The sequence below is a fragment of the Stigmatopora argus genome, chromosome 8, assembly GCF_051989625.1.
Source record: "Stigmatopora argus isolate UIUO_Sarg chromosome 8, RoL_Sarg_1.0, whole genome shotgun sequence".
Classification (NCBI taxonomy): Eukaryota; Metazoa; Chordata; class Actinopteri; order Syngnathiformes; family Syngnathidae; genus Stigmatopora; species Stigmatopora argus.
This window is the reverse complement of record NC_135394.1, coordinates 7,292,765-7,317,948: the sequence shown is the minus strand read 5'-3', so window position 1 is coordinate 7,317,948 and position 25,184 is coordinate 7,292,765. Positions and strand designations below refer to the sequence as shown.

General features: G+C 39.2%; 1 protein-coding gene across 1 annotated transcript; it reads left to right on the top strand.

Moving 5' to 3' along the window:
• The first annotated feature begins 9,971 nt into the window (after positions 1-9,971).
• tsc22d2 (TSC22 domain family 2) lies at positions 9,972-24,449 on the top strand. The gene is made up of 3 exons (XM_077607110.1): positions 9,972-12,184; positions 22,239-22,290; positions 22,512-24,449. Exons 1-3 carry the CDS (start codon positions 10,701-10,703, stop codon positions 22,800-22,802), a joined length of 1,827 nt encoding a protein of 608 aa, XP_077463236.1. The 5' UTR covers positions 9,972-10,700; the 3' UTR covers positions 22,803-24,449.
• Positions 24,450-25,184: the final 735 nt, after the last annotated feature.

Below are 25,184 nucleotides of genomic sequence, written 5' to 3'. Positions count from 1 at the left end.
CACATGTCTAGCGTGTACAATGCCCGTGACCAAAAGGATGATTTGTGATAACTTATTTGACTTGAATGCCTTCAAATGAGGGTAGCATGATGAACAAGTGGTTAGCGCTTTGGCCTCACAGTTCTGAGATCGAGGGGTCGATCCTAGGATCCAATCTTCCTTTGTGGATTTTCTCCCTGGGCTTATGTGGGGTTTCCATGGGTACTTTCTTTTTTTTTTCCCCACATCCCAAAAATTTGCATGGTAGGCTGGTTGAACACTAAATTGCCCCTAGGTACGAGTGTGAGCGTGAATGGTTGTCCTTCTAATTGTGTTCTGTGATTGGCTGGCCACAAATTTCCTGGGATAGGCTGCAGCACCACTTGTTATCGTTGTACAAAAAACAATACAACAAAAGCGCATCTAAATTGGAGTGTCTTCGCTTGTTGTTTTTACACCTCATTGATCAAAATGATTGGTTTGGGACTCTCACGGTCTAGTGTTTATCATTTTCTGTCAATTACTTAAGAGTTTGGGCTTTAAAGGGTTAAATCCTGAGCTTCGAAAAATGCTTCTTTGCTTTTACCAACTATCTCTCCTTGACACACATAAAGAAATTCAATATTAGAGGAAAATAATTTTACAGAGGTCGCTATATCATCCATGTTGTGCACTACCCGTCATGTGTCCTATCGGGATTATTCATTTATGAAAGCAAGGGTTACTAAATGGCTATATTCAATTTTCAAAATGGACAAATGTGTATGTATTTATATGCCATATAAATATGTGCAATAAATAACTACCCGTCATGTGTCCTATCGGGATTATTCATTTATGAAAGCAAGGGTATCTAAATGGCTATATTCAATTTTCAAAATGGACAAATGTGTATGTATTTATATGCCATATAAATATGTGCAATAAATACCTTTGGTTGTCTTTTCCGCCCCAAGTATACAAAAAAATGTTGCAAACAACTGAATTATTTCCCAGCTGACCCGAAACTGTTGACCAATCAGTTCAAGGGCTCACTAAAGAAAACAAGGTGGACTGAAACATGTAAATATTGATTGGACTGAAGAACAGATGACATCAAAGGTGGTCCATCTGCACTTCAGTGTGTCACATGCATTTTTTTTTTCAGAGAACTTTGGATCCCTTCCTTTGATTACAGGATGTCAGGCACACATTTAATTTATCTCTAAATAGTTCATACACAAGGTGAATTGGCCTTTTTGCTTGAACAAGCCACATTTCAGATTCAGGTACCATTGGCACATGAAGTATTTAGTAAGACAACTTTCAGCTTCCTGTTTCTTCTCAACTTCTCTTGATTGTGAGAAACAGGAAATGCATATCATGTTGACATTTTTCTGAGCAACGTCTGCATTTGGCAGCCAGGCTGGTTGTTGTCCTACTTCACAACTAGTTGGCCTCACACTAACAGCATTGTATGTTAATGTTGAGGATGGAGAGAATGGAAGCAGTGTTCAGGGCCTGTGAATAGTCGTGATTCACAGAATAGGATGAAGTGCGTTATTCTCTATATGGACATTCTTATGACGGTTCACTCATCATGATCTTTTTCGCAGCTTCATTGAAACTAGCGGTTATCCTCTTCCTTTTCGTGCTTCCTGCAGAGGCGTTGATTAGTTCATTTTTTTGTTTTGAGTTAGGTTGACAGGTACCGGCTTTTGTTCCTTTCAAGGATGTGGTAGAAAAGAGAACAACATATCCTATCCAACTTGAAGTTGTTGAAAAATCAGCTATGAGCTCTTATAGAACTCTCTGGGACTTCTCCGAATCTGTCACCCATAGTTTGTGGGAAATTTAAGATTTGGACAGCAAATGAGGAAAAAATAAACACTTGAGTGTAAAACAAGATTCCAGATTATGATATGCGGCAGCTGGTCTGACCTTGGGGGGATCCCATTCGAACATATTTGTGTCCAGAAGAGTAAACTTCCCAAATCTTCTTGAATAGGACCTTTTTCTTTTCTGGTTGTACAATGTGTCAGCCAAAATGAATTACTATAATAAAAACAAGTTTCATAGAGTAAATGTGATGCAATAATTGGGTTAAATGGTAAATGATGAACTGAATTGTTTCTTTTACTCTCCTTTTTTCTGGTTCAGGGTTTGTGCATTTTTTCATTGGTGTTTATATGTTGGCACAATTGTACTCTTCAAAAAATCCAAATGAGTTTTTTTTTGCAAAAATTATATTATATGAAAGATCTACATTTGTATTTAAGCTTGTATTTGATTAAAAAAATAACATTAATTATATAATATATTTTTGTGTTTGCACAATGGTGCAAAATTAGCCAGGACTGGCTCTTATGATGAAGTTACTGAGGTTAATTACTTTCAACATGGAGAGGATACGAATCACAAACTGAAGGAGAAATGCAGTAGGTGCAATCCATAAAGTGGTAGGTCCTTCATAACACAGGTAAATAAAATCATCATGTGTTTTTGAACATAATGAAAATATCAATGGATGCACATTTTTATAAAACCTTGGCAAAATAATCCCCAAACTCAAAAAAACTTTAATCCAACATGAAATCTCTTCACTTCAGTCACTGGCAATAAATATGTAGCAGTTTGCCATGTTTGACATGTTTTAGTTTTTTCTTCTTCTAAAAAAACGAAAGTAAAAAAATGGCAGAATGGAGATCAGATAATCTATTCGTTTCAGTCACTATGGGAAACCTGCCACATGATGAGTCATTTATTTGTTTTCGTCTTTTGCTTTGGAGATGACCTTGTGACCAATTATCCAGTTTGCTCTTTGGAGCGCCACACCCAGGCACACAAGATATATGTACTGGTACACTAGGTAAGGTTTACCAATAAACCAACCTCTGACTTGTCAAAAACTGAAAAGAAGAAAATTCTAAAAATACAAAATAAAAATATACATGTATATGTATATATATAAATATAAAAAAATATATATATATATATATATATATATATATATATATATGCATATATGTATATATATATATATATATTTATATTTATATATATATATATATATATATATATATATATATATATATATATATATATATACGTATATATTTATTTATATATATTCTTCCAACATGCATTAAAAGATACATGGCACACTTCATTTTTTGACATTGACACAAAACAGAAAATAAAGTAGATATTATTCAGTTCACACCTGACTGACAGTATCAATAAAACCCTTTATGTTGTTTATTTTTTGATTGTTAATTTTTAATTGTTCATATGATATTGCAAACTTTGCATCCTGAGCTGTGATACCAATTGAACATCTGATGACACCTTGTGGCCACAATGGCATAGAGCGTCATTATTTTGGGGGCTAAGAAATAATGGCACAAACACAATTATTAAAAAATTCCTTCGAAATGTTGACATAAATATAAACATAATCATTTAATGCAAATCTCTATAAGTACTACATACAATTTACAAACAGATCACTAGCAATGTAATAGATCATCAATCATACAGAATATGAAAACCAATTGTTTTTCCCATTTAAAACTATAAAATAAAATAAAATTAACATTAAATTTCATTGTTAACTTAGTATCTTAAAAAGGGCACCTGTATTTTTTTCATTTAATGAATAGGAGCAGATGCATGAAATAAAGGAAATAAAGGGGGCTTATTTTTCCATGGTTGTTTTTTGGAGTTGCCACTAAATATGCATTTTTACCAGACCTTTGGCAGCGGGTTGAGGTGAACAACTTGTGAACAGGACAGTCATAAAATAAAATTTAAAAAAAACGAAGTGACATGTCGGGTGCAGACATGCACTGACAGGAATCTCCTATAGATACGGCGTTGTCATGGTTTCTGTTTGTTTTGCTGAATACACTTCTTCACCTAAGGGTATATCTATAAGGGACTAAAGATGGAAATTAGCCTTTGGCAACAATCTTACTTATTTACACACACACACACATATATATATATATATATATATATATATATATATATATATATATATATATATATATATATATATATATATATATATATATATATTCATTGACATGAATATAAATATGTTCATGAATGTGCTTTCCCTTATTAAATAAATCAAACTCAAACTCAAACCTACAGAAAGAAACATGATAGTTACGCTACAACCGTTCCAAAAATTCAGCAGCTCATTATAAAATAACGATATCAATTGAGCACAAATAAAAAATGCAATTTATTAAATAAGATGGTAAACTTCCTATTTACAATACATACCTTGTTGGGCCTGATCAGAATATCATTACAAAATGTGTCTAAGTGCTACAATGTGTTAGCTAATCCAGCCCTATGGCGTGAAAAAGCTTATTTATTAAAAGAATAGAGAACAAGTCATGTCAAGACAACGGTCAACACAGACGTAACGGAACACAAAATATTTTACAACTGCTGTCAAAACAGTTGAACAAAAGGATAAATATCTGACAAATCCACATTTTTGTACTTCTTATTCTATCTAAAACTTGTTCAGACTCTCCAGCATGCCAGATTACATCATCGAAGAGTTTAAAATCAAAGCAATCTAAAGAGGAAACAGCTGAAATAGTTTTTCTGGATTTAGTCTGGTATTGTTGCACCACAGCTTCGAACATTCCTGTGAAAATATTACTTTGTGGGTGTGTTGCCATTCACTAGGCCTATTGTTTCTATGCCTAAATACACAAAAACACACATTCTTACATGCACACACTCAGTCATGAAAATGTAGCAGAATAAATCATATGCTAGTCTTATTAAACGTGGTAAGATGTTTGTATTGTTGTCATGATTAATACACACATTTTTTGGCACACTCCACATCTAAACAGGCTTTGGCCTATTTCCAATGTTTCAACTTTGACATGATACAAAAAACAACTAAATTTGACTACATTTTCAACTTGGACCTTCCAAAAACGTCCCCATAGTTTGACTAAGAATTGCCACCAAATTAATAAGAAGTGACCTGGGAATGCTCCCAAATCAACAGGAAGTGACAAATGAATTGGATGTCGAGCATTGTGAGTTGGCAACCAATGAGTTAGCAGGGAAATGACCTAAAATTGCCCGAAAATTAAGAGGTGACCGTAAATCTACAGGATGTGGCCTGTGAGAGAACAAAGTATACCTATGCAAGTTCCCCAGATACTGAATTTTCTTTATAAATTTGTTGTTAGGGTTTGATTCAAATACCGCGCATTGAATTTTAGAGCCTTGTACACAGAAAAAATATGTAATTTTAGCCCATTTGATGTGGTGATTAAAACACATTGCACCTGATGCTGACTAGTTTATTTTTTGTTTGGTAGAGATGACTACTGTTAGACTACTGTGTAATGTAATGTCATCAATTGCAATGTGTTTTGTCTCTTCTAGTTATGAAGAGTTAAAATTGAAATGTTAAAAGTTCAATATACTACCATTACCATCACACAAAGTCTTACGTAATACCGCTCCAATTCGGTGAAAAGTCAAAGAATTTGTGAAGTTATCAAAAAAGGGAACAGATCGGTCAGTGTTGAACTAAAAACTATGCTTGATGAGCTCTCAAAATACACCAGACTTTAACTAAGCCGGTTTCTGAAATCAGGTATTCAGTGCTCAAGAGAACAAAGAAGCACCTTGACTCATATACTAAAATACGAGATGATAATTTCAATTTTACCAACTTGATTAGTGGTCAGACAGAAATGCGTCATCTAGCTCAAGACAAACAATTCATTGGAAAACATGCTCAAAATTCCACATACTATGTTCACATGCACCCCTTTATTTTAGCACTCACTGGTCAAGCTCTAACCTCAAGTCTTGTACACTTTCCCCAGCGAAGCTGTTTTTAGCAAATGTTGCCCGATGTTTGGTCACTTTGTTTATTGATTGGTCCAACGTAGCACTGCTAAAAGTCATAGGTCTCCCAAGTTGGGCTGCTGAAAATGACCACTGGACCGTAGGCTTGGGCCCCAAAATACGGACAGAACAACGTTTGTCTTGTTTCTGCGGAGTGGCGCTGAAAGTGCCTGGGTTTGTGGCTTGTAACTTGCTGCATGCAGCACAGTCTTTGGATTGGAAGCAGGATAAATAAATACAGGCAGCTACACAAACACGTGGAGTAAAGTATGGAAGGCAAGCAAGGAGACTAAATATATATGTATTGACTGATACAGTGTTGCAATATTGACTTTTCCAGCATTTAATTGATAATTTACAAGCTATTTATTGATGAGTATACAGCTGGAGGGGGAAATTGGGAAAAAACATAATGAAATATATTGCGACAGGAATGACTTCAAAGAGCGGCATTCATTTCAAATATTTCACGGAAATAAGTATGGAGTAGGCTTAGTTAACAATGATCCTTAAGACTCTGTTGTACACGCTAAATTGGTTAAATCAGGGGTCTTTAGCGCTGTGGCTCCCTGGAGCTTTTTCAAAAATGTCTGAAAATGGGGGAGAGAAATATATATTTTGTTTTAATATGGTTTCTGAAGGAGGACAAACATGACACAAACATTCGCAATCTTTTCCAATGCTGTAAGAATGTTCTCTTTCATTCATTTTCTGAACCGCTTATCCGCACAACGGTCGCAGGGGGTGCTGTAGCCTACCCCAACCGTGACCGGACGATTCGCCGAAAGACGTTTCGCCGACGGACGTTTGGCCGATGGACAGTTCGCCGAACGGACGTTTCGCCGGAACGGGATTCGCGCGCTCGCCCCGCCCCCGGATTGTGTGTGTACAGAAGAAATAGAGAAAAGAAAGTAATGAAATTGTAAATCCAGAAATCCTACTTCTTTAAAATGCGATCTTCTTCGGGCCGTTCCCAAAAACAGAGCCTCGCTCAAAATGTACTGCCCCCCGCTGGACATATTTCTAAATACAAGTACGTACTACAATGTGCTGCCAATGTTTTATATTTTTTATTTTATCTTTGTGTTTAAAGTAGTAGTGATGTGTGCCAATAAGAACAATATTTTAATTTTAAATAATTTCCCATTATTTTAGGAAATATATATTCAAAATGATTTGCTGAGAACCTTAATTCAAAGATTAATCTCAACGTTTTCTATGCTGGTGTAAATTTTCTGGAGTAGGATTTCAGGATTTACAATTTCATTACTTTCTTTTCTCTATTTCTTCTGTCACGTACTGTTCTGCGTGTGTGTTTGGCCGTGAATAAATGCCCTTGTTATTCCTAAATGAATGTTATCTGTAACGGGCCGTATATGGCCCGCGGGTCGAGGTTGAAAAACCGTCCGAGTACCATCCCAACTAATGACGGGCACCAATCAGGGGACACCCTGAATTGGTGGAGACGGACAACCAATCACGCTCACACTTATACCTAGAGGCAATTTAGAGTGTTCAACCAGTCTACCCTGCATGTTGTTTGCATGTGGGAGGAAACCCAGAGTACCTGGAGAAAACCTATGCAAGCCCAGGGGGAACATGCAAACTCCACATAGTAAGGACCGACCTGGGATCGAACCCTCAACCCCAGAAATGTGAGGCCATGTGCTAACCACCAGCTGTAAGAATGTGTAGAATAAAGATTAAATTTTAACATTTTTGTCAAAGAAGATTTGCGTCATAGCCTGCAACACACGTTTCTATCAGCAGGGCGGGATGCTCGGTGCCTGTTGTAAACAAACCAAATGGGAAAAGAGAAAAAAAACGTAGGAAAACAGGATTCAACCTTTCATGGACCAAATCGTTTGCATTCATTGCCTAGAAAAAAAAAAAACATTTAATCAGGAATGCTCATGATGTATTTGTAGCCAACTTAGTCCTTTTAATGGCTGGCTAATATAGATATATCTTTATTGTCATCATACACAGCTGCGTATAACGAAATTGGTGCAGCATGTGTTGCCGTCATTAGAATGCTTGTATAAGGCTTTTAATTTTTTTGCAGCTCCGGTGTAGTAATTGTTTGTTGTTTTTTTTCATCCACTATGGCTTTTTCAATATTTTGGTTTGCCGGCCCCTGGGTGAGATGAATAGAATTTGCTCACCACAGTCATTTTTTTCTTTGTTTGTTAGGTGTTTCTTTGGGCTTCATTGCATGTGCTTGTTGTATTATTTTGTCCAATCAGACTGCAGCCATTGTTGATGTCAAGTAAATTTAATCTGCCCAAGGTCTTCAAAAAACAGTTGTGCTGCTGACAACATCTTTATTTTGTAGTTGGGCAAAGCAAAACTTGTTACAACAAAGTATGAAGAGTGAAACAAGTCCTTAGCACTCTGCACACATATATATATATATATATATATATATATATATATATATATATATATATATATATATATATATATATATATATATATATATATATATATATATATATATATATATATATATATATATATATATATATATATATATATATATATATACATATGTATATCTCAGCTCACGTCCATTGAGTCCCCCTTGCCTAATAGAGGCTCCCAAAGCATGCCTTGAGTTGTTTTCTTTCTCCAATATCTCATCTGAGGACTGCATGAAATTGTTTTCTCAGAATGACCTTGTGAGTTGCCACCCGGACATTATGTAACCATGTAAAGTAATTTGATGATTACTGAGTCACGTTGTTAGAGAATGCTGTATACCATAACATTTTTTTCCCTTGACTTTGTCCACTCCTCTTAAAATATATACTTAATTGCCTAATAGGACAAAATAATAAGTTTAGAACAGGGGTGTGCATAGGCCATGGTCCTTTGGAATGTATAAAGGGGGCACAATGAATGAGCAAGCATTTCATACACTTGCCAGAAACATTAGTTACCATACATATATTGTATAACTCTTTGTTTGGTTAAAATGGCAATGAATCCTTTCAAACCAACTGGATGGAAAACACTCCATGGTGTCCTCCACCTGATGCCCATCGTTGGCTGGGATAGGCTCCAGCACCCCCCCCTCCAGCCTTGGTGAGATTAAGTGGTACATAAAATGAATGAATGAAAGGATTAAAATTGTGGAACAGGTGACACAGGAGGAATTAAACACTGTCTTTGTGGCCGAAAATTGACAACAAATTAATTCATACCATCACAGCTACAATTACTAAGGGGAGAATAAATAGTATGGCCTTTTTCCTTTTTACTTTTTGAATGTCAGGCCCTCGTCTTGTGACAAATTCTTCTGTGGTCAAGTGTTGCACAACAAACTAGCAACAGTCAACAGCCTGTTGCCTATATGAATAATGAGTTATAAAGAAAAATAATTGGCACTCGGTTGAATTAATGTATTTGAATAAGGTGAGACTGAACTTGGAAACATAAGTCAAAAATCTATGATGGTCTATCATTTTAAGCTATCCCCAACGTTTCACAATTATAGAATCCACTTTTAAAACCTGTATATAAAAGTGCAACAAAACAGCATATCATATTTAGTACCTTTTTAATAACATGACAAAAAAATCAAATAAATAAATAATTGTAAATTCTCACCTTCTGACATTTTACGGCGATAGACGTCCAACCAACCAACCAACCAACCAAGCTGGCAGAAAATGATCACGTTTCCAAAATTAGCCAAGGCCGCCTCTGATTGGACATCCAATTCCATGGCGATCACTATAGATTTAATATATATCATAGTTCCCCAAAAAATGATTGAATAACAAATTGTATTTTGATTTCAAGTGCCACGAAACGACATAACAGTCAATGGCACGTATATAAACTAAATATTTAACAAACCAGAAAAGTTAACTGCTCTAAGATGGCCGCCAATTTTATGATGCCGCTGACCCCAACATGTGGCATCTCGGATATATAACATCTATGCCTCTGAAATTAGTAACATTGTCAAATAGGTTGTGTCATTAAAATTGCCAATGAATTGAAATATACTGGGCAAAAGTAAGACATTTTTATTTTTGTTCTTTCATTGGAAAATATTTCCTACGCTTGGGGAAACGTGTATTTGACCTCTTTACCCAGGATGCACTTGGCTCTTGCCATCTTGTCTGCTGGAAGAGAAGCAGGCAGACAGCAGCAGCTAGCAGCCAGCCAGGCAAGCAGGCAGGCACCCAGCAAGCAGAAGTAAGCTCCCAGTTTCTGTGCGCCTGTGGCTATCTTGTCAGCTAACAGCCACGAGTGTCTTAGGACTCAAAGAGGCACAATTTGCAACGACTTTTGGCGTGTTTTTTTCTCTCTCCTTGCTGATGATCTATACTTTCTCCACGAAGGAGTCGAGAGGATTGTTTACATTATGATTCCACACCTGTTGGTATTGGGGCAGGCGAAACTCGCTCACTTAAGCTAATTCGGCTAGTGAGTCGGCATATAGAAGAATACAGAGAAGTGGGCTCGTACGCCGACCCTGCCTCGGACTGAAGTTCCGGGGACGGCTGCTGTTCAGCTCTGACAAGGGCCTGCTTGCTACGAACTTCTGGGACACAAGGGCGGCTGGCCGGGTGTTAGAAAGAGGCCGGGGCGGAGGTGCAGGGATCGGACAACCCGCAACGTCTCAGGAGTTTGGGAAAGACTTGGACTGTGCTTACGACTTTCCCCCCGATCACCTTAGCGAGAGAACCTGCGGTAAAACGGTATGGAAAAGTGCTGTGTCGATACGGCTTGGTGTATTTTTCTCATTCAGTGAATTTATCAGCAAGCCGCGACTTACGGCGCTACGTCGCGTGTGGGACTGCACCGACTAGTCAGAGCAAGCCACCATGTCGAAAATGCCAGCGAAAAAGAAGAGTTGTTTCCAGATCACGAGTGTTACGCAGGCTCAGGTGGCGGCCAACAACACGGCGGACGACACCGAGAGTCTGGACGACCCAGACGAGTCCCGAACAGAGGACGTGTCGTCGGAAATATTTGATGTTACCCGAGCCGACCTTGGTGTTTGTGATAGAAGTTCATCGGAGGAAACCTTAAATGTTGTGGGAGAGGCGCAAGAGGGCCAAGCTGCTTTGACAGCTCCCTTCAATGGGTCTGTCCCCAATGATAAAAGTGCTGGTAGTGGCGGGTTGCCCCCACATAATACGCTAACAAGTGTGGCCGCGGTAGCCACTACTCAACCCGGTGTGCCGACACCTGCTGCCGCAGTCACCTCCACGGTCGCTCCTGGTAATACCTGCAGTTCTCGTTTCAGGGTCATTAAATTAGACCACGGTACCGGAGAACCCTTCAGAAGAGGGAGATGGACTTGCACGGAGTTCCACGACAAAGACACTGATTCGAATGGCAGTCGGACTATGGATAGCATCAAGCCGTCTGCAACGGTCGATGTCAATATAGAACGGGACAGTGGAATAGGGACTGTTGTGGTCTCTGCCAGTACTTCTTCCTCACAAGCTTTGGATAGCATTTTAGACAGCGGCCACACGGCGACACATGCCACTCATTCTTCTGAGACTGTGCAACAAGGCTTTGGCACGGTCCCTCAAATCGGGAGCGGAGCAAGTGCCTTTCAGCCCACAGGGTACTCGACAAGTATAGCGTCAAAGCAAACGCAACATGCTCAGGTCAATATGCAACCTGCTGCCCAAACCTTTCTCTCCAATAACCCCAAAGGTATGCACCAAGGCTCCCTTCAGCAGAAGGCTCCCATCATGTCTCCTGTCACACAGGTCCAGCACTTTCCTTATTTGAACCATCCTGCAGGCCAGCCAGATTACGGCCAGCAGCTCTTTGGTTCAAGCGCTCTTCCCATAAACCCTCACTCTGTAGGCCCTTCGTCTCTTATTGTGCCAGCTGGTTCAGTAGTCCAAGGGCTGGGTGTTGAGGCCCCCTCATCCCAGGGCCTCCTGCTACACATCGCACCAGTAGGAGGGCAGCAGCCACTTGTCAACCATACACAGCTGTCAGGAGGGTTAGGTCTTGCTTCCACATCATCTTTCACCACCAGTGTCCTGAATGTGACCACTACCACCAGTACTCCTACAGGTGGTGCGAGTCAGGTGCTTGCTGCCGGAGGGATTATTCAACCCCAAGGGGCACATGTGGGTGCCACGCCAGGCATTCTCTCTGGATTCAGTAACCAGGGAGAAGATGGTCAACCCAATTCTGAAGTCCTACCTCAGTCCGGTGGCATTGTGGTGCCAGTGAAAGAGAGTATGAAGCCCTTCATCACAGATGGTCTCGTCCTTCCCAGCCCCACTGTCAACAGCCTGTTTGGCATCCATATAGCTATGGACGGCGATGAGAGCAGGTAAGAGGATGTATTGTGATCTATCCATGTTGAACCGTTGAAGTTGGCAGAACTAACAAAGTTGGAATTTTTGGAGGAGTTTTTGATGGTGTAGTGCAGTGATCCAAAACTGCTTTCAGAAATATTTTACAGGAACATTGCCGGGTAATGTGACCTGGAATCTACTCGTTTCGTGTCTATCAGACATACGGATTATACTGGTACTCTACTCAGCCACGTTTAAACTAGATGGAGATGTGGTGGTACTTGGCAGCTTTCGTATGCAGCGGGCAAAAAATACGGTATTTAAAAAAAGAAATGTTTAATACTGTACTTTATTTAAGAGTAATGATAGTGTTAAAGCTGTGCCTAATTTCTTTGTGGCTTTGACAATTTGCAATGCAGTGTACTTTGTTCATAGTGTTCAGATATTTCTAGTAATATTTCTAACCTTTTAGTTCACGCTGTTACTGAGCAGTACAGCGTTGTCATTTGCTTGAATTACTTTTGTGGGAACCCTGGACTCTTCAAAGTGATGTTCACACAAAAATTCTGAAGAATCACACTCGAGTCAGTCAATTTTATCAATCAATTTACGTACTTTCGGCACAACCAGAAATAGGCACACTGAATTTGTTTCTTCCATTAAGTTTACACTTAAGTGAAAACTGGCAGTGACGGATGGAGTCTTAGTCTTTGCCATCATCAATGCGATTCAAAGCATTGCGTGGTTAACATACGGCATCCTTTTTTAAATCATGTGAGCCCCTGAAATGTTAAACAGCCTATAAGGGTAGAGTTTAGGGAGGTGTTAACGATCAACAAATACAGCAGCAAGTATGTAAAAGCCTGATTTGTATTTAATTCCCTAGTGTGATTGAGGGCATGTGCGGTCGATCGATTGGTCGTTGGTCTTTTGGTCGCCCCGACCGCGACTACGGTGACTGAGATGGGATGTATTAAGAGTCCCTTTTAGTATTCTGTGTTCAAGAATGAAGGGAAAGTTGTATGTTGTCAAAAAGCGTGTGCGGTCGTTTGGTCGCCGGTCTTTTGATCGCCGTCTTTTGGTGGCCGGTCTTTTGGTCGCGGTCTTTTGGTCGCCCGGACCCAAACAACGGGCGACCAAAAGACCGGCGACAAAACAAGGTAAAACAACACGGTCTACGCATCAATAAAAGCCAACAATGGCCATGAGCAGTTTCACTGAGCCGACGTGTGAGTGTATAAGTTTGTTTGTACATGCATTGTCCCTTTAAGAAGCTACGTCAGTCAGGGTCTTAACAAGTTCTCCAACAAAAAACAATAAAAGTCCGGGAAATTTGGAGCTTTTCTTTAGTCTAATAATTACTAGGGCATTAAGTATGACTAAATGGTAATTCACAGTTTGTATTTAGGGAATTTGAGCAACGATTTAAATGGTAATTATCACTTACCTTCCGGGTGACCAAAAGACCGGCGACCAATCGATCGTGTACCGATTGAGGGATACCTTTCTGCCTTTTCAGCTCAAAAACTGAATGAATTTTGATTTTCTACTTGTCTACAATACTCCCCCACATACGAAATTTTCAGCTGTCAGATAAATCGCTTGTATTCATTCGTTTATTATCCGTACCACTTATGCTCAAAAGCGTCGTGGGGGGTGCTGGAGCCCATCCCTGCAGCATCACTACAACATGCTTCATAATGTGCACAACTCAGAAACTTTGTGTATGTTGTTCCAGATATCAAAGAAAGGAATGGGTAGTGCCACTTTCTTGTTCGGAAAGTCAGGTAAGAAAAGTGACGGAAAGTGGCTTTCCATCAAGGCACGTTTCTGTAGCTATGACAATGTTGGCAGCATTACAGGCAGTACAGGGTAGGACTCGGTGACGTTTACATTACTCACACACATGCACATACCTGTGTGTACGTATGATGACATGGCAGGATGATATGCCCTGTGTTATGTTGCTCACTATCAGGTCTGTCTGTCTGTGTTGACACGTCAGTGAACTTAGGTGTTGGTTTGTTTCTTGACTCATTTTTTTTTTTAAAGTGCAATTCATTTTAGTCATAAACCATTGTTAACATGGATGATCCAGAACATTTTCGGTTAACATTTATCCATCATCAATTTTCTTTTTCCCCCCCAAGGGGTGGAATGCTATGTATCATCACAATTATGTTAACATTGAGATCAGGTTAACTGTCTGCCATATCTCAAAGAAAAAAAGGTAAAAACTTGGGCCCTGACATTTGTTATAGCTGATCGTCACCACAAAGCCTTCCGCAAGCAAACGTACATGAGTGACAAGAATGGTTATAGTTTGATATGCAGTGATTTGAAATGCCAAGTTGCAAAATGCCTAACTGAAAGGTTTGAGCACACCATCATTTTGTTTACAATTCAGTGGTGGACTGAACTTCCAGTTTTTGAAAACATTGCATATTTTGCTTTACTTATTCAAATATTCAGAATCCAATGTCCTCATTGTATTGCAGTCATAAGAACTCAGATTTTTTATTGTATTTTTTTTTTACTTCCGGGCAGGGAATTTACGTTGACGATAGTATTGACTAGTATTGCAATATTTAGGCCAAGTTTAGTTTATTTTAGGAGGTGGAGGTGATAAATGTGCTGAGTTCTTTTTGATTTAAGTGCTGCATCATCAACATCGTACTGTTGTGATAGGTGCAAAACCCTGTTGTGATGGTGATGTCTTGGAGATGTTTAATAAAGTTAAAATTACTCAGGGTAGACATCAGAAAGGAAACCCACAACATATTGGAAAAAAAATCCCAAATTGGTCAAATATCTGAATGTGCATATTAAGTTTTTATAATCGTGTTTGCGTGTGTGCTGAGTCCGACTTATTCTCTGTTCTCCCTTTTGGCAGTGCAAGTTGCAGGGTGTGTATATGGGTTGAACTGAAGAGTTGGGCTTTGGGGTATGGGCATCTGTTGCAAGTGGTAAATGGGTTGGCCGCCAGAGCTTGTACACAAGGGAGTAGCTTATTTTCCAATGATAGCTTGGCGGCCTTAACTTCCAAGGGACAAATTCCTAAAAGCTCTGAATGGCATGGATTGTCGTTTTGAGTTTATGGCTCTTTGCCAACCTGCTCTCAGGCAACTGGACCACTGGCTGAATTCAGGCCTATATGATACAACTTAGGGGGCCCAGCGGTTGAGTGGTTAAAATGGGGGTTCAAATCCAAGTTGGTCTACTTGTGTGGACATTGCATGTTCTCCCCGGGCCTGCGTAGGTTTTCTCCAGGTACTGCGGTTTCCTCCCATGGTAGGCTGATTGGACACTCTAAATTGCCCCTAGGTGTGGGTGTGAGCGTGAATGATTGTTTGTCTCCAGTGATTGGCTGGCCACCAATTCGGGGTGTCCCCGCCTCCAGCCCGAAGTCAGCTAGGATGGGCTCCAGCACCACACGCAACCCAAGTGAGGATAAAGCGGTTCCGAAAATGAGATGAGATGATACGACTCCTATGCCACATGCTTATTCTAGGTTTGTCCTTTTTAATTAGGGAAAGTCACTGCATTTGAATACTTTTGGACCGTATATTAAGAAGGTCATTTTGAACAATAAAGATAGAAATCTTTTGGGGCTACATAAACTGAAATTGAATAAATTAGTTTGTCTCTTTCCAGTGGAAAAATAGATGTTGAATTTTTGTTACAGACAGAAGTGGCATGACTTTTATAAGGGTTTCGGGTCGTCCTCCATACGTAATTGTGAACGATATGCTTTCGCAGGCTAGAGTGCAGTGTTGTTTTCGTTAACGATAACAAATATTTCAAATATTGATAAACATTTTTCTTCATGATTATGAAACGTGTGTAACGAAACGGTTGCCAGTCACTGAAAATGTTTGAACTAAATGGGGTGGGCACAAGTGATCTCAGATTTTTATGCTGGCCCTGTGTGAAAAATGCAAGCTATCTAATCAAATTTGTTCCCTTGTTTGTTTACTGTACAGCATGGTATTGCTCCAAAGAGGTTAAATAAGCAGCACACACCCGATTTATATTAGCAGGTTGTAAGGGTTCAATTCTAATTAAGATGGACTGGCCAAAGTGAATAAATATCTAAAACTCTACTATAATGTAGTGTAGCAAACCATTGAATATGCTGCATGCTGTACCAGGACTGAGAATTGTGTAAACCATTGGTGTTTATTGGTTTTCCAAAATGCTACAACTGGTTAGACCCCTCTTTTGAGAGGTTATAGTATGTTAAGTATGCACAGCTAAATTCAAAGGGAGTCCACAGACCTAAGAGAACCTGTTGACAGCTGCCTGTTACCAGCCTGTACTTGCTGAAATAAGTAGTTATTTGAGCTAGGCATGATATTTCAATGCAGGTGTCTAACCTTAGGGATGTCAATAATTAATCTAGGATCACTTGTTTTATCTGGAGTTTATTCCCAGCTGATTTCAGGCAAAAGGCGAACAACACCCCAAACTAGTTGCCAGTGAATGCTTGCCCAGGCATTTTTAACAATCTGCTTTTATATATATATATATATATATATACAGTGGTACCTCGTCATACGACCGCTCGTCATACAAAATTCTCGTCTTACGAGGGAAATTTCGATCGAATAATTCGCCCGTCATGCGATCAAAATTTCGTGATGCGACTAAGCCAGGTCGTTTTTGCATATCTTTCGTGTATATCAATATCTACGAGCACGGAACGATTAATTCAGACGAGTTTCTCATATGACCAGGAAACGCACAACGCGCGGGCAAAAAGAGGGCTTTCTGGGTAATGAAGTATACTCGTGCACACCACCCATAGGCAATGGCAACCTTTCTCAGAATAAAACTTCATTACCCACAATCAATACGTGGGTAAGCTCAACTATTGTATTTCCTGTTATTCTTTCTAAGGAAAGATGCTCCCGCGATCGTTCTTTAAAGACTATTTCTCGTTGGCAAGTGGTCGTGCGTTATCCTATTGTGATGACATTTGTATGCGACATTATCGAAATATTTTGAAGGGTAGACAAAAACAAACAACTCTTGATGCGTTCGTTTTGAAGACTTCGGCGGAGCGGCCAGGTGGTGTCAACCCGTAGAACTACGTAAGGTAAAAAAGATTACAACAAATTTAGAATTTAGTTTTGTTTGAAGTTACATTAAACGTTGAGTGTCTGTATATAGTTATCCAAGTTAATTTAAATTAGTTTGTTCGTTTACGAGTGCATTGTTGCCGTGGATAAAGCCCCTCCGTGTGTATGTCGTTCCCTTCCCCTCCGCGAAATGTGTCTAATTTTACTACTATTAAACACATTATTACTATCAAACCACTCGTTATTTATTACTTTGTCAATATATGGCGAATTATAAGAAATAAAACATTTTTTTCAATCCAATATCCTGTTTTTGGTGTTTTTTTTCAGAGAGTTGGAACGAATTAATTTGTTTCCCATTCATTTCAATGGGAAACTTCCGCTCGAGTTACGAGAATCTTGTCATGCGAGCTCAGTCCCGGAACGGATTAAGCTCGTATCTCGAGGTACCACTGTGTGTGTGTGTGTGTGTGTATATATGTATATGTATATGTGTATATATGTGTGTTTGTGTATATATGTGTATGTATATATGTAGGTATATACATAGGTATACTGCTTCCCTCCAATTTCGCAGATAATGTAACCCATATATCACTGCAATAATCGAACACCCGTGAAGTAATGTGTAAATACTTTTGAGTACTACTATACTCACAGTGACAATAGCTTTTCTCTGCTTGATTTGAAAGATGAGAGCCCTGTGCACTAAAATGAAGGTGAAGTGAAGATGATGAAAATGAAGATTTACTGCACAGGTTATTGAGAGCTTTATTCCAAGTTAGGTAATGCCTGTTCGTCTGATTCGACCTTAGATAACCGTAACGCTAACCCAAATAGGTGAAAAGGGGAAATCTTTGGAAGTGCCACATATGGGCTATTCCTCCCCTCAAACATGTCAGTCCACAAAATGTTTTTGCAAAAGTCCTGGGGATTGTTGAGTGCTTTGTTGGCAAATGTGTGAAGGCCTTTATGTTCTTTTTTGTCAGGAGTGGTTTTGCCTTGGAAATCTCCCCTGTATGCCTTTTTTTGGCCACTGTCTTTTTCAAGGTAGTGTCATGAGCACTGACCTTAATTGAGGCCAGCAAGGACTGCATTTCTTTAGATTTCGCTGTAGGCTGTTTTGTGAGTTCCTGGATCAGTTGTTGACACACTCTTGAAGTAATTTTATTTAGTTGACCACCCGTGGCCCAGACTGGGAAGGTTTGCCACTGTTCCCAGCTTTCTCCATTTGTGGTTAATGATTCTGACAGTGGTTCTCAGGCGCACCAAAGTCTTGGAAATTGCTTTGTAACCATCCTGTTAGATTTCAATCTTTGTTTTTCAATACTTCTTGAATTTTTTGGGGGCCCATGATGTTCTAGAGATCGTGTCTGACGTATATTTGTAATTTCTTGATTCAACAAATTTGGTGGCAATCAAGATTGATGTGGCCAGGTTTGACAGCTGAAAAGTTCCATTGTGATTTACTAAGGGAGGGCCATTACTTTTGCACATAGGACCATATTTTTATTTTTATTTTTTTAAATAAACTGCACTCATTTATATTTTGTTTTTTGTGGTATTGAAATTGGTTGTGTGTGATATGTTCAAATAACAGGAAACTGGACAAATATTTTTTCACCGCACTAGTGGAAGACATACTTTGAGTTGAATAATTGGAAGGAAACTTTGCTGGCATCATCTGGTGATATATAAAAACTGCACTGTAGTGAATGAAAAAGAGCAGCAGTGAGTCAAACATGAGTGAGTATGCTCCTCTGTTGTTGTAGTCCCCACTCTCAATTGTTTTGAAATAAAATCACTGTGGGGGGTGTTATCTCTGAAAGACTGAGGTTTCATTTACCCAGCTGCCTCCCCCCACCCTCTGGGACTATTTGTATGCTTTTGGAGAGGGACGTGTGCCGTTCCATCTGTGCCCTAGTAGAGCTCATTGATGTATGTGACGCCAAGACCTGTTGTCTGATGTTGTGGCCTGTTAGTTTCATGCCTAGATTTAATGAACATATAGTGAGCCAGCAGGTTATGCCTCTTGAACAGATGTTACTCACAAAATTTGGTTCTGAACCCGTAAGATTGTAGAAGCATATTGCCTGAAACACCCTGTAGCCCTCTGTATAAGACCTTAACGTGTCGTGTCACAGCATGATGCTGGCTCTCACACAGATGTGTGGTTGTTGAAGCACTGGCCGTGAGGCCGGAGGTGTCCGCAGATGGAATGTGCTGAGGGTCCTCATTGCATGTGTGGATGCCGCTACAGTCTGCCGACAGGCCCGTGTAGATGTTAGCGCAGCATGGGGTGCTTATATAAACCACCACATGTCTTCCCCCTTGAATAAAATGTACTGGTTACTTTGTTTTGGTTGGAAACGGAATGGCAACAAATTAGATCAGGGGATTTTGGCTGCCTTCATCGGAGAAGAATTTCAGTCCCTAAACTCATTTGAATCCAACCGTCATTCATGTCTGTTGTTGTTGTTAGAAAAAGACAAGTCATTTCAGGTAAAGTTGGGCTTTCTAAACCTTTTCTTTTCTCTCTACTTGAAACCATTGTCAATGCTTATTTTTTAACTGTTTAATTCCTCAGTCAGTCCTGTGTCCTGTGATGTATGATGAGGTGCTGTTTATTTTTAGTCTACACAAATTAGTTGATCTCTGTTTTGTTGTATGAACTCAGTTGTGATTTTAGGGGCTTGATGTGACTGGTCTTTGTGAGATGGATGAATAGGTCACATAGTGGGAGTTGTCTTCAGGGTTGGTTTTCTTCCTATTTAAACACATTCATCTAAAACAGGATGTGTAAGTGCTCAAAAGCCTGGTGAACAATGTCCCTGGTTTCTGTGTTTGTGCTGTTTATTACACCAACCAAATTGCAGCTTTTACAGGCATTGTAAATTCTGCTCATCTGCTACAATTAGGGGCACTTAAAATTTACTAGTTAGTACTGCAACTACTTCTACTAGCCTAAAGTGTACTAGGTGTCACCTTTCCATCAAAAAATGATTTTGACTGTCTACATATAAAATTGAGTTTATATGTTCGCATTATATTATTACTCACTCACCATAAGTTTCCACCTCTAATCAGTTTGGGCGAAATGACTGCAACAATAATTTAAAAAAAAACGACAACAAAAAGAAGTAAACCTTGCTTACAAAATATTAAGTGCTGATAGTGAAGACTTTGAGGAAATAAGTGGTCATTTGGAATGTAAAGACAATTGATCAAAGAGTAATAATTTAGGCTGGTACTCGGGTGTTAAAGTGAACTATTTCTATCACATTGAGGAGGAAAATAGAACTTGTTTAAAAGAAGAATTTCCGTGTGGTGTAGGCGTGCTGCCTACTGAACTCCACCCCTGTGTTTTAGTTCCCATGTGACCACGCGAGCTGCTTTTTAAGACAGCCCTCGCTTGTAGCCTGCATTTGGATACACTGTGTAGAATCGGATGAGTTGGAGAAGTAATAACTGAAAAGAAGCTATCTGTAAAATTTCCAATTTGAGGGCCCAAAACTGCTAAAATGCGCTGCACAATGAGTTACAGTTTGTCTTGCTCTCCTGGGTCTTCTCCAACATATTCAGGACGCCTGATGCACTATCGAGGGAGATGCGGCAGGTAAAAACAAAAAAAAACGTACAAAAAATGTTTTTCCTACTTTTGAGGCTCTATCCATTGGTGTGTGACTTCCTATTTTTTGTTGCGCTATGTATAACTTGAATCTCCATGTATGCATTTGTTTAAGGGTCGTGTACGTGTGCTACGTGCGGGGGTGGTGCAGCGCGCTCGATGTGCGCTCCAGCACGGCGCGTCTTGTTAAACAAACAGTTGCGCATTCCAGTCAAATCTTTTTCTAAATGTTTTTTTTCTGTTTGTTTACAGTAAGCACAAGTAGACAGCAAAGTTGATGTGAAAACACTGTTATTCAACGAATCATTACTTGTCATTTGTATGCGCATCATCATCATGTAAACACAGATTTTTCTATTAGCAGTTCTCTGATACAATAATGTAGCTAAAAAGGTTGTTGAACATATTTTACAACACCAAACGAAAATGTTATACAAAAGTGATAACAAAAATTAACTGTTGTTCGTCTGACAAACAGAAGTATTGTTGTTTTGTATTTATAGTAGCATATGATATTAAATTGTGCCTGTTACTAGTTATACCAACAGTATTTTTAAGGACCAATTAACACCTTGTTGCGAATTAATGACATTGATTTGACATTTGTAGCAAACATAATTTTTTTTATTTTTTGTTATTGCTTTTTATTCATGTAGACCAGGTGTCTCAAACCGATTCCACAGAGGGCCGCAGTGGGTCCTGGTTTTTGTTCCAACCGATCCAGTGCTGACATTTTAACCAATCAGGTGTCTTCTAAAAAAAGTAGCACCTGGCTGCAATCAACTGATTAACTGATTACACTTGCAAAAGGTATCCTCTTGTTGAGTTGGAATAAAAACCTGCACCCACTGCGGCCCTTTGGGGACCGGTTTGAGACCCCTGATGTAGACTTTTTGAACTTGGTTTGGCAAACTATAGTTGCAGTAATTGAAAGAGAGATGACTTGTTTTTGTTCTGGCTCATTGTATTTGTGCTTTAATCCAATGTGCCCAATCGTATAGGATATGTATTTGCAGCGTAATACGGTTCATAACTCCTGACATATTTGGTGTAATTATTTTCCCCAGCTGCCCAGTGGTCACTAAATTGTACTGAGAGAAAAGCAAACAATCTGTAAATCAGCTTTGGGCTTACTGTCCACAACACATTTAACAACACAACTATTTGTGTCCTTATTCCTGACCTTGTGTGGAAAAAAAAATAGCATGTTATTTGTTTGTCGTCTCTTAGCAAAAGCTATACTGAGTTAGTACCCTCAGGAGGTGGTCGTGTTCTGCTAAAAGAAAATGACAGTATAATTTTTGTGTCGTGCCATTGCAAATCTAGTGGTACAATATACTATATTTCTTATGTTTGTTTTTGCTTTTTTTCCCCCCGCAGTGCATCCGGTGCCAGCGTTGTCGCCATTGACAACAAGATCGAGCAGGCCATGGTAAGTTTTCGCATCACTTCATAAAAATTAAGTGAGGAAAAATCGGCCGGATTTTGTGTTCCCAGATTAAATAAAACATTTTGCTATTACCTGTTTGGTTTATTTATGTTTTTACTTGTAGGCCTTTAGCTTAAATACAAAAATCTCACAATTTAGCGCTATATGTGAGTGCCCTACTTTAGTTTTAAGTGCAATAATGAGGATAATCGTTCTCTTGTCAGGATTTAGTGAAGAGCCACTTGATGTACGCCGTCCGCGAGGAGGTGGAGGTGCTGAAGGAGCAGATCAAGGAGCTGTACGAACGGAACTCCATGCTAGAGCGCGAAAACGCCGTACTCAAGTCGTTGGCCAATTCGGATCAGCTCAACCACCTTTCGAGCCACGGCAGCACGTCGCCGCCGCAACAACAACAACAACAACAACACTTGGCCGTAACAAACAGCAGCACCCCTTTGACGCACCACGACACAACGCAGAGTGTCCCCCACCAGCCTAACATCACCTCGGCGTGATCCCACACCCCAGAGCATCCACCCATCCACACGCTCAAAAGCATACCGTCCCTTCTGCGCTGCGCTAAATATGCTCCATTTAAAGAAAATAGTGACATTGTCTTGAAAGAGAGCTGCCATCAGCCCTTGAAAAGTCTTAACGTGGCTACAAGTTGATGTCGATTGCAGGGACAAGAGTGCCGAATTGTGCCGCAACAACGCGGCACAGGATCTGTGGGAAGGCCCAAGTGGCAAATAAAGCTCCCGCCACGTTCAGCGTGACCTCTCTTTCAGCACGCACACGCCACATCACTCTCAGTCATCGGAAGTGGCCAAGGGATGAGTCATCAGCGGCAATGTCCGGCGGAGCAAGTAGAGTGCCTCATTCATGATATGCTGCAACAACAAAAAAAGCTTATATAGTAATTAGTTGTTGTTTCCTCAGAGCCATCATTCTTTGACATGTACCATTTTCATTATTAGTTCACCTTTAGTATTTGCATTTATTTATTTCAGGGCTGCTATTTTCATAATCTCACAAACATTGTCACAAAAGACAAGAATGTCTGTCGTTTTAGAATCTGTCATCTTATCTCGGTAGTCTCTCACAAACAAGCGTCAGTAAGTAGGACAGACGGTAGGAAGGAAACACTAAAGCAGAAATTATGAGTTGAAATCCAGGTTGAATGTATATTTTGTAAAGTATTAAGAGTGAACAAGGTATGTACAGTACAGACGAGATAAACTGATAAGATATTAAATATGTGCCGGGAGGTTTTGATAAAACAAACTATTCTGTAGGCGTTCTTGTCTAAATGGTGACAAATGAAATAGATTAGGGGCTTGGTTTGGGGATGAAAAACTGTGAAATTGTTGGACCTACTTTATAACCAAAGACTCAAAGCTGTGTAAGTCGACCCCCACCCCACCCCACTGGTGTCACATCTTTATTTTTTTTAAATGCACACTTTCTCCCTTTGTTTTTGGCAATTTTGCATGAACTGCATGCCCTATAATCAAACCACTTAATGTCATGTTTTTAAGCCAGCACTCAGTTTGTATTCTCGGTCAATGGCTGTCTTTGGCTATAATGTTTGATTAAAAGTGAAAGGGAACAAAGTCAGCAGAGGTTGAGACAGAAGTGAGAAAAGGAGCCTTTTTTGTTACATTGCAGATTTTTTTTTATTGTATTTAACAAACTCAGCATTTAGATTTTGATTAAGGTTCCAACACACCCTTAAGAAACACACCAACAATTTCCCAAAAATTACACCACAAGGAACAATCCAATATTTCTCACCTTTTAAGCTAAAACAGTTAAAATTTCCGCATTGGGATATTCCTGTTCTGTCTTGTTTGTTGTGCCTCCTTTTGCGTCACCTGCTGTGTCAGGGTATACCGATAGGCTATTGTGGCTTAAACCAAACCAAAATACTGGGTGATTGTACAATGAGTTATCTTGCTACAGGATGGACTTTTTTTGTTTTTTTTTAAACAAATGGGTGTATTCTGCTTTTCATTTTGTGTTTAATTTGAAGGAGCCGCGTACATACCAAGTGTACTGTATGGAAGTGATCACTGAGCCTTGGAGAAAATCTTAACGATGCCCTTGTAATGTGCTGTTCAGATTTTAGTTTTCAGACAATAATAAATTACTGTTTTATTAAGGATGTGTGTATGTTTATTTTTCACTACACTTCATGAAATAGGCAAAAGAATACCTTTATTGCATAACAGCTGCTTTCAAAAATATTCACACTAACATTTTAACAAAAACAGTTTGTTTTCATATATATAATTTATGTTATTCGAGGAGACGCAAGTAACCAAAACAGCATTGGCTTTGACATCTGTACGTAACCGTTTTATATATTTAATTATGATTAACCTATTAAAAGCCACATCTGACTTCCACAAAACAGATGGATGATTAATTACATTTGCTGTGTTATGTAATAGGCAAGGTGTTTTTCAGTTTTGAAATACATTGGAAAACACCTAAATTCTAATGAGTATGTAAACCGACAAGTTCATATTTGTTGGAAATTTTCCAGAGGTCACCCTTTATATAAAACTAAAATATTTTTTGTGTTCTCTTAGTACTAAATGAAAAGATGCAGTCAAAGGTTTATGTGTTTATCACCGTTTCCACTGGTGGATTCCAAGTACAGCTAGAATATTAATAACCACCTTCCTTTATCTGTCATCGCTTATATTTTGGAGTTGGAAGCGTACTATAATTTTGCCGGTGGTGAAGTACATGGCAAATTTAATGCTGACATGAATGAAAGATGCCTTTGGCAGAGGCATGTGTAAAATGCTGAATGAGGTCGTGCTAGGCTACAGTATCTGTACTTGTCAAAAAGATGTCATTCACATGTACACATTATTATTAATGGATTA